The sequence below is a fragment of the Aethalodelphis obliquidens genome, unplaced genomic scaffold, assembly GCF_003676395.1.
Source record: "Aethalodelphis obliquidens isolate GAN/ISIS:26980383/991018 unplaced genomic scaffold, ASM367639v1 scaffold8, whole genome shotgun sequence".
NCBI lineage: Eukaryota > Metazoa > Chordata > Mammalia > Artiodactyla > Delphinidae > Aethalodelphis > Aethalodelphis obliquidens.
In genome coordinates this window covers 26,923,254-26,940,030 of record NW_020837952.1, presented here as the reverse complement: position 1 = coordinate 26,940,030, position 16,777 = coordinate 26,923,254, and the positions used below count along the sequence as shown (strand labels likewise).

The following is a 16,777-nucleotide window of genomic DNA, read 5'->3' as shown; positions in this document are numbered from 1 at the left end:
GTATAAAGTACTTCACTGCTAGCTCTCCTGTCCACAAAATTGCTACCAACAAAGACCTACTGTATAGCACAGGAAACTCTACTCAATATTCTGTACAACCTAATTGGGAAAATAATTTTAAAAAGAATAGATACATGTATACGTATAACTGAATCACTTTGTCATACACCTGAAACTAACACAACATTGTTAATTGTACACCAATATAAAATAAAAAGTTTAAAACAAATAAATAAAAGATGATTTGGTTTCACACACACACACAGATGTACATCATAATCAGAGACCAATAATATCATTTCTTTTGAAACCTATCATTGATTGGTCACTGTGCATCTGTTATTTAGTTCATGCACAGGCAGCAAAGTGTGTAGTTATATGGCCTCCTTATCTCCCATGTGCATATGTCACGTGCCCATATGCATGTTCAAAGCTAATCCAAACTTTGCCAAGTCATAGAAAAGATGCTCTCTCTATATCATAAGCTAAACAGTGAGAAAAAGCAAGTAACCACTCTTGATGTTTTTAATAAAGTGAAAGCTTTCATTCTCAGTTATTTCTAATGTTTTAAATTACAGTGTACTAAATATTGTTTTTGTTGTTTTTTTCATTTCCTATATATTTATAACTGACAGTAAGAGAGTTTTTAATGTAGTGACAAAAAACTTTGAAGGTTATGGAACAATCATCATTTTCCCTATTGATTATTAAGATTGCTTTGCACACATTTTACAGACAGCTTTACAGTCATTTTTATGGTCCCACACTATCAGGTAAAGCAAAGACTGTCTTTATATGAATTATCAATAACCATGTTAAAGGATTTAACATCATTAGTCATCACTGAAATGAAAATTAAACTTACAATAAGATAGAAGTTCTTTTATACCAGCTAGACTGTCTAAAATTAAAAAAGACTGATAACACCAAATTCTGCTGATACCGAGAAGTAATTAGAACTCTCACATATGCTGTTGGGTGAGTATTTAAAATAGAACAACCACTTGAAAATCATCTGTTTCTTGAATAGTTAAACATCCATCTGGACTATGACCCAGCAAGTCCACAAAAAAGTTTTATACAAAAATATCTATAACAGTTTTATTCATAACACTTAGTTTGGAACAATCCATATGTCCATCAAAAGAAAACAGGGCTTCCCTGGTGGTGCAGTGGTTGAGAGTCCGCCTGCCCACGCAGGGGACATGGGTTTGTGCCCTGGTCTGGAAGGATCCCACATGCCGCGGAGCAACTAGGCCCGTGAGCCACAACTACTGAGCCTGCGCGTCTGGAGCCTGTGCTCTGCAACAAGAGAGGCCGCGATAGTGAGAGGCCCGCGCACTGCGATGAAGAGTGGCCCCCGCTTGCCACAACTAGAGAAAGCCCTCGCACAGAAACGAAGACCCAACACAGCAAAAATAAATAAATAATTAATAAACTCCTACCCCCAACATCTTTAAAAAAAAAAAAAAAAGGGATATTAAAATGGTGGAAAATGACTCAATAATAAAAAGAACAAATTACTGAAACCCTCAACAACATGAGCTTCACAATTATGTTGAAAGAAATAGACCAGACATAAAAGAGTAAATATAGCTCAAGAACAACTGAAACTAATCTATGTTGATTGAAATCAGGATCGTGGTTGCCGTTGGGAGTGGGTGTCCAAGGGAACTTTCTGTGGAAGATGGAAATATTCTATATGTTGCTGAGTGGTGGTTACATGGCTGTATACATGTGTGGAAACTCATTTAATTGTATAATTAAGTTCTGTGCATCTCACTGTATATAAAATAATTTCCCATAATTAGAAAATGTTAAAAAAATGAAAAGAAAAAGGCTTTCCCATTAAATCGTACCAACAATATTCAAAATGTTATACATTTATATAGAAAATTAAAATCCTAGATACTAATACTTTCTAGCTAATATTTTATAAATCTAGACATTATGGAAAAAATCATGAGCTTTATCGTATTTCTCATGTATCCATACTAGAAAAGAAGCCTTATAGATTAGTCCAAGTACGTCAACAACTACCTTCAATTCTCTTTTGGTAACTGTTCAATCTTCAGACAAATTTTCTAATAGTACTTGTAAGAAGAGCATTCTATCCAGCTTCTACGAAGTATGTCTCACACAGTTAATAACTTCTCTGTAATAACATCCTAAATACAAAGTTAGTTTTAAATTTCAGGCTAAACTTTAAAAATGTCAGACTGTCATACATAGAAAATATTAATGTAGTTACATTTTAAAAATTACTAACAACCTTCGCTTTTAAAAAAATCCTATCTAAAGTAGGCTAATTTAATTAGTAATAAATGTCAGAAAATTGGGCTACTGTTTCTTAACATATCCTTTAACTGGTATGGATTTCATTATTGTGATCCATATGGAATTACATTTATCTTTCTAACACTGCAAATGGCCTTTAAAGTAGTAATTCTTCGTAATAAGGTATCCAGGCACCGAACTAATGGGTGAATCAAGGATGCAGTGAATAGGAGGTGGTGAATATTCAAATTACCATAACATTAATATACTAAGAAATGTTACTTTATTTGAATTCTAAAAGTGGCTGCTATTTATGCATGTCTTATATTTATAGAATAGCTTCCTCCAAAAGTTGTTTTCTTATATACCATGAAACTTGTAATATTTTGAGATTAATGATAATTTGCACAACCTACTATTTGTTTAAAACCTTTTCTTTGTATTCATATTGCATTTTTAAATTGTCTAAATTAACGTAATATTGTTAATGAAATTTTGCTATCATTAAAACTCATTTATTCTACATTTCAGAGTTTTTCCACCATTAGTAAATGTTTTTCCCTGAAGCTTACAATCTCATAGAAACAAGGAGCACATTCTTGAAGCTTTCAAGTCGTATGGCTACCAGAAAGAAAGAAAGAAGAGGGGATTTTGCATGCACACACACGTGCATAATTTACTTAAAAAGGGAAGTAAAAGAGAATAAGAAAAAAATGAGGTGAAATGGAGGAGGAGGTTGATATGTAAAGGCTGTTATGAAAAGTATCAACTACAGCTGCATAGGACAGGAATGGAAAATAGGGTAATAAGATATGCCCCAGTTCCTAAATAAGTTAATAAAAATGTTGCTTGAAGAACAGCTGGCCTTAGCTGGAGCTGGGATGAAGAAAAGAGTGGTTGCCTGGACTCCACTTAATGAAAGGTATTAGAGCATCAGTGGGGTCAAGGAGAATTATGCAGAGTAACTCAGGTTCATTATTTTACAAAAGGAATTGCATTTAAAAGGACTTTTAAATTTATAATTTGATACCTAAGACAGAAATTCATAATAGCAAAGATTACACTTTTGGAACTGATCCAGGATAAAAAATGTGATATGTGACTAGAAAGTATAAAATTTCCCAGAATGGCTTCAGTATTTTACAGATCTTACTATATTAACTCATAGTATTTTTAGTATTATAGGTTAAGCACATATTTGATAAAAGAAATTTAGTTTTCCTAAATTTTAAAACCATATTTGGACAAAAGTATGTATATACTCGGAACATATATATCCCTGTATAAATTAAATTCATATGATGAACCTGAATTTCCCCACTCTATAATGACTCTATTTAGATACTGTGAAAAAATGTGAAAAACATTTTAATTCCAGTAAACACAAATGATCGGTTGAATTTCTAATGTAAGGGAAGTATCATAATACGGTAGAAAGAGTTCTGGATTAGTAAGAGTTCTGCTAATAATTAGTTAAAGCACACTCTCAGCAGACACTAAACCTCTGTGCTTCATTTTCCACGCTTGCAAAATGAAATGGCTGAATGGGGTTATCTTCGAAATCCAATAAAGATCTAAAATTATATAATTCTAAATTTTAAAAGCACAAGAATATAATTTTGTTTCATCATAGTCTTACCAGTAGTCTCTGGCAGAGTACTTCATATGTATTAAATAACTTAATCTTGAATATATGGATTTAAAAGGGTACCACACGTGATATTAAGCATATCCCCACAAATGAACTTCAGGCTTTGAAGATGGAGTAGATATATTTTCCCAGTTCCCTCCACTGAGTACAACTAAAACCTTGGACATTAAATATGAAACAAACATAAGAAGACTCTGAAAGGTGGTGAGAAGGCAAAGCAACTAGGGAACTCACGACCCAGGGAACAACACAGTGGTGAGCTCCCTGGCTTTTCTTTTTGCCTTGTATATCCCCAAGGCCAGCAATCTCCAAATGCCAACCAGCTCAGACTAAAAAAGCCTCAGAAAAAGCCTCCTCCCTCTAACAGAAAAAAAAACAGTGCAGCCTGGCAAGACAGAAAACTTTTAGACAATAACAACTCTACCCAAAAACTACAGAAAAAAGCTGTGGTCCCACTCCCTCCCATGACGACAAAGGTCAAATGAAGAACCTAGTCTGCCTTTACTAGGTGGTAGTGAGGTTCCTCAACCATCCTTGATAGAGTGAGGTAAAATAGGGAGCCAGAACTTTCACCCCTTCCGGAGGTAGTAAGTCCCCTCCACCGTGTCAGTGGAGAATACGTAGGAAGAATACGAGGCACTCCTATCCTTCTTAGTGGAAGCCTGGTGGGCAACCCTGTTTCTCATGCTCACCCAACATCCTCCCCTTGGGTGTCAGCAGAGGCCAAGTGGGGAATTTGGATTTCTACATACATCTGGCGGTAATGGAGAGGTGCCCTCCTTTTCTCTACCAGAGTGCTATCAAAGGAAACCATCACAAATTTAGTATCCTTAATAGTTATAGGACTAGTCAAATCATGTATTTCATATTAACTGAGCTGTGGTCATTGTGATTTTAAAGAGTAAGTTCATATATTAATGCATATATGTGGAATCTAGAAAAATGGTACAGATGAACCTATTTGCAGGGCAGGCATAGAGATGCAGACGAAGAGAACGGACATGTGGACACAGGGGGGCAAGAGGAGGGTGGGACGAATCAGGAGATTGGGGCTGACATATATACACTACCATGTGTAAAATAGATAGCTAGTGGGAAACTGCTGTATAGCATAGGGAGCTCAGCTTGGTGCTCTGTGATGACCTAGAGGGGTGGGATGGGAGGGGGGTGGGAGGGAGATCCAAGAGGGAGGGGATATATGTATACATAAAGCTGATTCACTTCATTGTACAGCAGAAACTAATACAACATTGTAAAGCAACTATACTCCAGTAAAAAAAAGAGTAAGTTCATTTCATCTAAGGTGTAAAATTCTTGATATTATTCCCTTATTATCCTTTTGATGTCTGCAGTGATTTCATTTCTAAATATTGGTAATTTGTGACTTCTTTTTTTCTTTGTCGGGCTCGCTAGACATTTGTCAATTTCATCTTTTTGAAGAACCAGTTTTGTTTAACTGATTTTTCCTACTGTTTTTCTGTTTTCAATTTCACTGATTTCTGTTCTTATTTTTATTATTCACCTCCTTCACTATATCTTCCTTTTCTTTTTCTAGCTTCTAGTGGAGGGGAGAACCTTAGATTATCGATCTGAGACTTTTCCAATGTATGTATTTAATGCTATAAATTTCCCTCTCTTCACTGCTTTAACTGTTTCACACATTTCGATATATCGTATTTTCATCTCATATCAATTCAACACATTTTAGTTTACCATATTTCATTATGTCTCTTGAGACTTCCTTTTTGACAAATGTATTATTTACAAGTACCACTTTCTGCAACTGATTCGATATACATTTCAGCTCCAACTTTGCATGCTGAGAACACTTAAACATAATTTTAAAACTCCCCAAAAAGAGATCTCCATGCCTTGATAGTTTCACTGGAGAACTCAACCAAATGTTTAAAGAAGAATTAACACAAATTCTACACAATCTCTTCCAGAAATTAGAAGAGATTTGTATTATAAAGCTAGTATTCTCTGATACTGATACTAGACAAAGACCAGAAATTAGAAGAGATTTGTATTATAAAGCTAGTATTCTCTGATACTGATACTAGACAAAGACAGTGAAACTCATCAAGAAAAAAAGAAAGAGGGCTCAAATCAATAAAATTAGAAATGAAAAAGGACAAGTTACAACGGACATAGAAATAAAAGGATCATGAGAGATTACTACAAGCAACTATATGCCAATAAAATGGACAACCTAGAAGAAATGGACAAATTCTTAGAAAGGTACAATTTCCCAAGACTGAATCAGGAAGAAATAGAAAATATGAACAGACCAATCACAAGTACTGAAATTGAAACTGTGATGAAAAAAACTCCCAACAAACAAAAGTCCAAGACCAGATGGCTTCACAGGTGAATTCTATCAAACATTTAGACTTCTCTAAAGTTAACACTCTAGAGACTTCTCTTAGTTAGCACCTATCCTTCTGAAACTATTCCAGAAAATTGCAGAGGAAGGAACACTCCCAAACTCATTCTATAAGGCCACCATCACCCTGATACCAAAACTAGACAAAGACAGTGAAAAAAAAAAACCTCCGCAAAACTACAGACCAATATCCCTCACGAATATAGATGCAATGATCTTTAACAAACTATTAGCAAATAGAAATCAGTAATAAGTAAAAAGAAGTACACCATGATCAAGTGGGGTTGATTCCAGAGACCACAGATTTGTTCAGTATTAGAAAATCAATCCATTTAATCCACCGTATTGACAAGCCATATTAACAAGAAAATTACATGAACATATCAATCAGTACAAAAAAATTTATATAACATTCTTAACATGACAATATTACAGAAAATGGAGAGCAAATTAGTGGTTATCAGAGGGTTAAGATGAGCAGAAGTACAAGGAGAGTGGGCAGGAGTTGGGTGTGGCCATAAAAAGGCAACATGAGAAATTATTCTCATTAAATATTCTCTATATTGATTGCACTGATATAAATATGGTGGTTGTAATACTGCTCTGCAGTCTTATGAGATGTTCCCATTGGAGGGAACTAGATAAAGGGAGCACAGGAGTTCCCTATATTATTTCTTATATATGCACGTGACTCTGTAACTATCTCAAAATAAAAAGTTTAATTAAAAAGATTTACCACAGAAGACATGCCTTTCTTAGATATTTTACCACATAATTGTCTAAACATAATTTTGTGGCTGAAAGTTTCTACTTCAGGCACCCAAAGTATGCATACTGAGTGTTCACTGTGTCTCTATCACTCTTCTAGGCCTGTATATTGATTGACTAATTCATTCATTCTTTAATAATATATTTATTGAGTATCACTGTACGCCAGATGCATTCCTGGGCACTGAAAATAAGGGTGAACTGCACAAAGGAAAATCCCTATTCTCATGGAGCATGCATTGTAATGAGGACAGATCCACAGATAATGATACCTGTAACAGAGAAAAGTAAAGCAAGAAAGAGGCATAGAAAATTCTAGCTGGGAGGAGTTTTAATCATAAATAAGTTAGATCCTCTTTGAAGAGGTGATATTTGAGGCTAAATTTCTTTTCAAAGATGAAAGAAGAGACACATACATTACTAGGGAAGAGAATGCTGGGTTGAAAAAGGACCTTACGAACCATTAAAATGACTGTGGATTTTATTCTTTATGATTTGGGAGATTCAGTAAATTTGTAATGAACAAATCCTTCTCCATCTGAAGAGATTACTGCAGGGTTTTAGGAAAACGACCAAAAAAAATCACTGTTTTCAGAGTCAATTTATGTTGCTTCCTACTCTAAATTTAGCAGAGTACCCTATTTTCCATAATATTGTATTCAAATTTCTGCTACAACTATACAAAGCAGAGTAAGGTCCACCTGAGTTATTCGATCTCATGTCCTATACTCTTTTCAATACAGCACCCTCTAGTCAGGTTTCCATCTCAGCCTTGACCCCTTATTACATTCCTTTGTACTACTATGTGTTTTCCCTTGCTTTGTCTTGGAATTTCTATTTACTCCCCTCTATCTATCTCACCATTTTCATGAATAGCGATGGGGCCACAGAGTGGCTTACCGTAAGTGCTTTAGCATACCCATAATCTTCAGGTCTACCTAACCTCCGCCATCTAAGATTGCTCAAATAAAAAGAAGAATGTTCTTTGATATGTACAACTGACATTTTCTCATAGCATATTGAGGAACAACAAAAAGAATATTTAGTAAACTTAGCTATTTTATTGATCTATACCAGGTAAATGTAAGTAAATATTAGTATACCTGACTATGAAATTCAAGTTTCAAAACCATATCATCATCTTCTAATTAGGTTACTGAGTCTAAACTTCTATAAAGCAATTCCAAAGCTATCAATAAGCAACATCCAGTTCCTATTCTACTTCTTCAATATGGCCTTCCATAAAAGGTATTTCTCCTGAATTCCTATTTGATTCAATCTTCAATCCACACAACTGACATATTTATGTAGGTTTGTGTTTAATTGCTTTATATTTATTAGATATGTCTTTACAATAATGATGGAGTTATTTGGACCTGCAGAGCCGAGATCACCAATGCCATTTGGGATTCAAACTTGAGTCTTGAACCCCAAACACAAAGCCTGGACTCAGTAAGCATTCCATGAGTATATACTGGTCAAATGTCCACCACACCACAAGTATAAAGGATACTTTTCACCTGATGTTCACTCTTAAGGAAAGTATTACATTTAATAATTAAGTCTGTATGAAATATATTTTGTAAAGCATTTGAACTTCAATTAAAGTAGCAATGCTAATAGCTATTTCTCTCTGATCCATGACAGGCAACTATAATGGCTTTTGTGCTTTCTACAATTACTGACTGGTAAGTAGAAATGTGCCAATTCACTTGCTTAAGAACAAACAGGATCACACAATTTTCCTGCATGTTTGACTTCTCATCTCGACTGAGGAGAGCAAGGTCACTGGGATGCAGACAAAGGAAAAAGTAAACTTCGTTTGAATTAGCACATTAATTTGCAACCTTGAGAAAACTTTTACCATCCACATCTACTCTATTAAATGGTACTTAAGAACGGTCTAAATTCTTATAAATGGTATATCTTATATTTTAAAAAAGCTGGTAAATGGAAGTTAGATTTTGTCCTAATCACAGTTCGCCCAGTCATCTCTACACTGCGCCCAGAGGCCCACAAAATAGGGATCCGAATAAAGTACATAACAAATACATTTCTTAAATACTTCTTAGGGGAACGGCGGTCATGGCTTTGTAGAAGAGGCCTGAGAGTTTACATATATGCTATTAAACAGCACACAGTTATCTGAAACAACCAAGTGTAGAAGGGGAAAAAAACAGGGATGTTAAACACACTCCCATTCGGTGCTGATCCATTAATATATCTGCAAGCTCAGTGGACTTCCAGTGGGTCCATCTAGGTGCCTAATACCTCCTACTGAACAAAAAGCTAATAAAGAAATCACTGCTGAAAATAACACCCCTAAAAACCACAACTGAGTATTTCACTTTCCCTCAATTAAGTTCTGGGCATCCAAGGGATATAGCTTATTTTCCTCTTTTGATTCTAAATTACTGAACTTGGAAGAGCTTTGAATAAATCCAAACTGTAAAATTATCTTCCAGTAAAAAAGAACAAATTTTCAAACTCAATATTAAATCACCATATTTACTAAGATTTGAAAATAATAGAAGTGCATGCATTTTGAACTAATTTGAGATTTTAAAAGTTAAGTCTTATATGCACTTGAACTTGCTATAATATTTTTATTGGTACATATAATATACTTGGACAGAAAATGCTATTAAAATTACCAGGTTTGGGGGCCTTCATCTGTATTTGCCTTATTCTGACGTGTTTGACTGCGACAATGGAACCAGTTTAGACACTGAACACTAATCTCCTCATAAATTCAATCATCCATAATGCATGTTTAACTGTGCCCAATATGACCAAGTTTACACTGAGAAAAATACCCAATAATCCCTGGAAGGAATGTTAAGGTCAGACACTAGGCAGCAAGGGAGTGAGCCAAATTTGATTTTACTTCATGTCAGAAGTACAGAGTCAGTGACTCACAGCTGACTTTACACTGTGACTAATCTTAGACCACCATAAATTAGAAGTTTGCAACAGCTATAAAACTGCTTCCATTCTGAACAATGAATCTCCAGTTCTTACTAATGTCTTATCAACAAACAATTCATGTGAACCCAGATAAAAGCAAATTATTTACCTAGTAAAAATTGTAATCATAAATACAATTACAGGCTAGATCTGAAAATTAGTTTTAAAGATAAACATTATTTAAATATTTTTAAAGCAGCAGTTAATACTGATGTTTCATATGAATGACTCTCCTGAATTGAAAAAACTTACATTTGCCTGGAAGAAAATATCTATAATTTTGCCTGATGAAAGTGTGGAAATAATACATTGCAGTGGAGTAACACTCTTATGAAAAATTATGAATTTCATGAGAAAACAATTCATTTCTTTCTTTTACAAAAATTTGAGTGCCTAGAATGCCCAAGGCTCTTTGCTATGAACTGTGAGTAAAATAAAGACAAATAAGACATAGCCCCACAAGCAAAGAGTATACAGTGGAATAGAATGGTTCTCAAATTTCAGCACTGTCTCTCACCTCACATACCTTGTTTAAAGGAAGATTTGTGAGTTTTATTTTCCAAACTCTGATTCCACAGGTCTAGAGTAGGGCCTCGGGGATGTACCTTCTGATGCAGGGAGAGTCAGCAGTCCAAACTCTGAGCAACATTTGTCTTCAGTAGTAAGGGAGCACATAATACATGGTACAATATGCCTAATACCTTCCTAATTCATTGGTTTAGAATTCCTTCAGTCTCCATTCATGCGATCTTTTAATCCTGACTTAAAATCTAATTCAAATCCTTAAAGGATTTTTTTTTTTTTAACAAAGACCTGTCCTTAAGTTCAGGTGGCCCTACATCAAGTGTATATACTTTGATTATGCATCTCTGTTCTACTAATTAAACTTCTGCTTCATTCCCGTGACTGAGCAGTCACCTTGAGTACCAGTGGAATCAATAATAATGAGTCCTCTGCCTTGTTCTCTGAGTTCTGAACCTCTCATTTATCTCAGAATTACTGTCCTGTCTTTCGTTGCCAGTTCTCTAGGACTCAGCTCCCGTCCAATGATCAAGACCATTTCACCTGGTACTAGACCACCCTGATGCAGACCACCTGCCTGCATTTGAATATATTTCCTTCTCTCAGACTCTGTATAGCAATGATCTGCTGCCCACCCACTGAGGAAACACCTGCTACCCCTTTCTGGACCTCTCTGACACTGTTTGCCTGTCCTCACTGCTACATATCACCTGCCATCAAAATTCCTGGGTAATCTAGTCCAGTAATTCAGAAAATTTACAGAGAATCATCAGAGAGATGCTTAAAACTACAGATTCTTGGGCTTCATCTCTTGAGGCTATGATTCAGCCAAGTCTAGGGTGAAGTCTAGGAATCTGTAGTTTTAATGCTTAGCAGGTCATTGAAGACTTAAACACACTCACACACATACACACACACACACCCACTTAAGCTGGGCTTTTAAGAACTAATACAATTTTGTGTGACGTAGAAAGGGAGTAGGACAATCTGATGGTGAAAAGTATTAAGTTTAAAGAAGAGAATCTAATCAATTATTAGCTCATAGCAGGTGCTTAATAAATGTCTTTTGAAATGAATACATGAAATCTAATGTGTGAATAAATAAAGTTTGGCTACAGGTATCAGTTATATGAAGAGATGCAGTGAAGGAACAAAAGAATGAAAAGGTAGACAGAAGTCAAATCTAACTGGTGATGAATTCTGGGTATATTTTGTACACGATGAGAATAGGTAAAACATTTGGAGTATTCTGGGCCATCTCTTATACATAGTACCTTTCATTATCACCTCTATGCTTCAGATACCTAAATCTCCATGTCTGCTTCTTACCCCTCAGGTAATAAAATTCAACAGCCAACACATAAATGCTCTAAATTGTATGTTAGAGCCAATTCAATCAAAATAAGTGGGTGGAAAGATGGTACTGACAGGCAGGCTGAATGAGTATGGGTGATAAGGCCCCTTTGGGTATTACTACAGGAAGCAACAAGTCTGATATAAAATGGGGGCGGTCAAGTTGAAGAAGGGGCAAATTGCAGAGCCATGGCGGAGACTGAATTGATAAGCTCTGATTATATGTAGGAGAGATGGGAGGAAGAATCACATAAGAATATGAGGCTTGATCCCCAACTGATTATAAAGAACAGGTATAGAAAAGTGAGGAAGAGAAGGAGAATTCATGTTACATAAATTCCATTTTGAATATGTTTAGGGTTGATATACCAAGCAGGTCCTCAGCTGAAATTTTCTAACAATTTGTGTGGCTGTTGGTGTGTGTCTGTGTATGCAAGAGACAGAGAAAGGAGATAAAATGCAGGAGAAAGTAGACTAAATTGATGGAGTTATGTTCTAGAAGAAACACGAGTTTGAAACAAAAATGAGCAGTTAGATTCCTGAAAAGAGAAAGGCAATGACATTCCCAAGGGAGGCTACCTTGAGAGCATAAATAAAGATATCAGTAAATTTTGAAGGAAGGCAAATCAATTCTCTTTGATGCTATTAGTAAAATGAATAATAACATCAAAGATGGATCATAGTGGGGGTAGACCATGTTCAGAGTAAGAGCAGAATTTTCCTATGGAAAACTGATTAAGTGTAAACAGGGATGTAGAGTAGATTGTGGAGCAATTGGGAGAGTTAAAGAATAGCTGAACAAGATAGAACCATTTACATTTTCTCCAGCACTATTCATCAGCCAGCATCTAGTGAAAACAAACAGTGGGGTCCTTTCAGAGTTGGGAATTTCCTGGAAGATGAGTTACAGTGACACGCCTTGCGATGTAAGGAGCAAGAGATAGTTGTTGCAACGCGTCCATTCCAGATGAATAGGTAAGACACTAAAGTCTCAAAAAATGTTGCCTTGAGAGGATGAGAAGAAAAAGATGCTGAAATCAGAGAAGGTATACCACGTCTTGAAGTTCTGTGGTTTATAGCCTCAAAGATATCCCAGTGCTATGGAGGTGGTTCAATGGACCACACAGCTGGCCCTCAGGTAACATGTGGGATAGAAATGTATGGGTTATATTTTTAAATATTTCTTTTAAAGTTTTAGACAAATGTGCTATAAAGATTACAAAGGTTATTGACAAACGTAGGACACAGTCCAGGAACAGTTTTGTGTTTCAGGTTAGTTCTTTCAGGTAAATTACATGCTTCAGATCAGTTACCTGTTTCACATTAGTTACCTGTTTCGGGTAGCGTGCTGATGTTGCATGCACTTTCATCACCTTCACCAGCTGAGGTTGAAGCTCTTATCTTAAAGACATACGAGGTATTGGCGAGAAGTTTCATGAAAGTATACATGTGATCTTGGGGAGAGATTTTTGTAGCATTCCTTTCAACTGTTATCATATAATGTGTAATTATTCCATTTGCCTTTTTGGGTGGATCCCACTTCACTAAAGCTGACTGCCAGCTAGTTGCCATACACTGTATGTTCTGTACAACATCTGGAACTTAAGAGATAAGCAAATGCCCGAAGTTAAAATTTATACACATGTAGTAGATAAATGATTTCATTATGCGATTGCTAGATAAAGTCATGTTTAGGAGTAGAGACAGAATAAAAATTTAACATACCAACCTTTCAATGTGCGCTCAAAAAATTCTTAACATGGGCTGAATCAAATGGCAGTTGGCCCATTTTCTATGTTACCATATTAATCCTTACAATACTGAATCCATCACTGAATATTCTCCTAGGCCCAAGCAGCAATCACATCCTCAAATCCTCAGTAGCAACTATGTAGCCAGCCTCAAGCTCAGGCAGTGGTTGAAGCCTGCCCTCTTTACCTCTTAATGGGAAGGAGCAGTCTTAGCCATACTTTATGATGGAGCTTTTTAATGCAAAACGTAGATGTAGGTGCCTCACTGAAGTGGATACTTCTCAGGGAAATGTCTGATTATATAATGTCCCCTAATGTAAGCATAGCTCTTTTTGTCACACTAAAAAGAGGAAGCTATAAAGAAAATTTGCATAGAGTCAATTTGTGGATTACAAACAGCAAGCAGTGAAAAGAAACAACTTGTCATTGTGCAAAACATAGTTATTTACAGAATATTCAAGTAATCTTTGACTTGCCTACAGTTCTCTCCTGTGGTGTAAATTTCTATCTTTACCAACGCTTCTCCCTCTGTAAGATAAAGGCATCAAAACTAAAGGAGAATAACTTGGGGGGGTGGCATTTAAAGTGAAAGAAAAGACAATTCCTAGGCTGATCCAGGGCTCTGGCAGCTAAATGTGGTTAATTATTTGCTTTCTTATTTTCAAAAACATATACTAATACCAATAAATGAAAAAGAGACAGTTGATAATTTACTTAAGTTTAGATTATAAACCTGGATTTTGTGAACATCTATTTCACTGACTCTCCAAACTTAAAAACAATTAATTAGCCAGCTGATAACACTTCAAGTTCAGAATTTTATTTAACCAATCAGGGCATAGGATTTTGTGGAATTATTTTATTTTGCTGGTAAAAAAAAATTTATTGGTTTACATAATACTGTCTACAAGATTAGCCTTGATTTTTTATCAATCTAATATGTGTGTAAATAGTTAAAATGTTTTTTTCTTTACGGGTTTAGCCTTCTTCTATAGTATCACTCAGTTATGATATGCATTTCCTACAGTCACGTCCAGTTTGCACTAGAGGTGAGACGCTGATGTTCTAGTTCAGTTTCTTCACTAATTTTCTCAGTCCTTTTCATCTAATCTGCCTGAATCATGGCTTCTTCATCTGAAGTACGGGAACAGGGGCAACCGTAATGTTTTTTTTAGTATTTGTGTGTCCAACACTAATAAGTGCTTCATATGGGTCTTTTCAAATATTTTTCCCAACAACCTTCTGGGTGGCTACTGCTAATGTGTGTTTCTTTTCAGTTAAAGATACAAAGGCTCAGAGGAGGCACGTGCCTTTGCCAGGGTTATACAACTAGCAAGTCGCAGAACTTGGATTCCAATCCAGACACTGACTGCAGAGCATGAACTCTTATCCACTATAAATACTACTTACTTAGCCTGTCTTATAGGCATGCCATGAAAATAGTATCAGGTCTTCATAAATTAATGTAAAATGGTTAATTTATCAGTGAGTGGTCTCCAATTTCAATTTAGAGATTCACTAAAACAAAAAGAAATGCACCCAGAGGTACAGGGAAGAAATGACTAGAGCAGGATCTTGCGCTTATTCAATAATCATTGACCAAAAAAAAAAAAAAAGAGTGAGTAAGAGTTGCCTTTAAAAATATGGTCCAGGGCTTCCCTGGTGGCGCAGTGGTTGAGAGTCCGCCTGCCGATGCAGGGGACACGGGTTCGTGCCCCGGTCCGGGAAGATCCCACAATGCCGCAGAGCGGCTGGGCCCATGAGCCATGGCCGCTGAGCCTGCGCGTTCGGAGCCTGTGCTCCGCAACGGGAGAAGCCACAGCAGTGAGAGGTCTGCGTACCGCGCAAAAAAAAAAAAAATGGTCCAGTTGAGAGAAGGAAAAGTATTAAATCATTAAATCAGTTATAAATTAAAACTATTCAGTACACAGTTGAGTTATGACATGTAGGTGATGCACAGGTAAGTTGTTTAATTAGAGCGATGGTATTTCAGTCTTCACAGTCCCCTCCACATGTCACAAATGGACTACGGGAAAGTAAAAGCTTACATACTGACTAGTGCTCTTCAAATGTCACAACACATCTTCTTTAAAAAATTACAGATTTTTTTCATGAAAATACAAATCAACCTATTACAAGTGATTAATGGTTCACTTCTCCTTTTTTTCCCAGCTGTCTCAGATGGTACTAAGAAGTAGGTAATTTTTACATATATCTAGAAGCCTACTTTGTTCCTAAAGTAGTCTTTTATTTCAGCTTCCTCAGTTCAAAGTGAAAAAACGTGTAAATATGTATCTATTTGATTGCAAACAAGACAACCCAGCCTATCCTTAAAGCACTGAAATTCAACTTCCCTTTGAATGAACAATTAAATATTGATAGTTAGTCAAATAAACTGAGAAAGGAAAGGGAAAAGTGTTAAAATACAAAATCAAACATTTTAGGATCCAAAATCCATATCTAACCTGATTCTTGGGTTGTGAATTTTACTACGTTACTAAATTGATTGCCATTTCCAACTTTAGTAAAGGCAGATATGCTGATAGAATAGGTGCTGATGGGTTCCAGTCCAACAAGTTTGGCTTCAGTTTGCAAACCTGAAATATTCTGAAAAGCAGAAATAAAATTCTTTGTCACAATGCATCATCAAAAAACTTATTTATAACTGGAAGAAATATTTAATACATCAAAATTATGTCTTCTGTGTTTAACCTATGATTTAGTAAGCACAGGTATTTTTTATTAAAAATTTAAAAATTAAACATTTTTTGTGTGTGCCCCAGGGTGTGCTCAGCTGATAAAGCAAGGATGAACTGGATACCCGCTCAGCACTGAAGAATCTCATAACTGCCATTTGTTTTTAAAGCTGAAGTGTTTTGTTTTCATTTTGTCTCCCTGATTTTTACTTGGAATTACACACTGATTACTTCCTTAAAATTTGCTAAAATTGAAGTCCTCAATTGAAATCCAACTAAAGAGCAGTCAGTGGTACTTGATTTTTCTTGAATTCATCTAAATTCATTTTTTAATTCTCAGTAGCATTTTGTGTAAATTAATTTATTCATCAGCTATTGTATGGTAGGCACTGGGAATACAGCAGTG

At 35.7% G+C, this 16,777-nt stretch overlaps 1 protein-coding gene across 1 annotated transcript in view; it reads right to left on the bottom strand.

Moving 5' to 3' along the window:
- PTPRQ (protein tyrosine phosphatase receptor type Q) overlaps window positions 1-16,777 on the bottom strand; it is a 192,189-nt gene that overhangs the window by 102,997 nt on the left and 72,415 nt on the right. The window contains exons 24-25 of the mRNA XM_027108215.1: window positions 16,141-16,282; window positions 13,256-13,525 (exon numbers count right to left, since the gene is read on the bottom strand). Of these exons, the coding sequence (XP_026964016.1) occupies window positions 13,256-13,525; window positions 16,141-16,282 (412 nt within the window). The remainder of the gene's footprint in view (window positions 1-13,255; window positions 13,526-16,140; window positions 16,283-16,777) is intronic.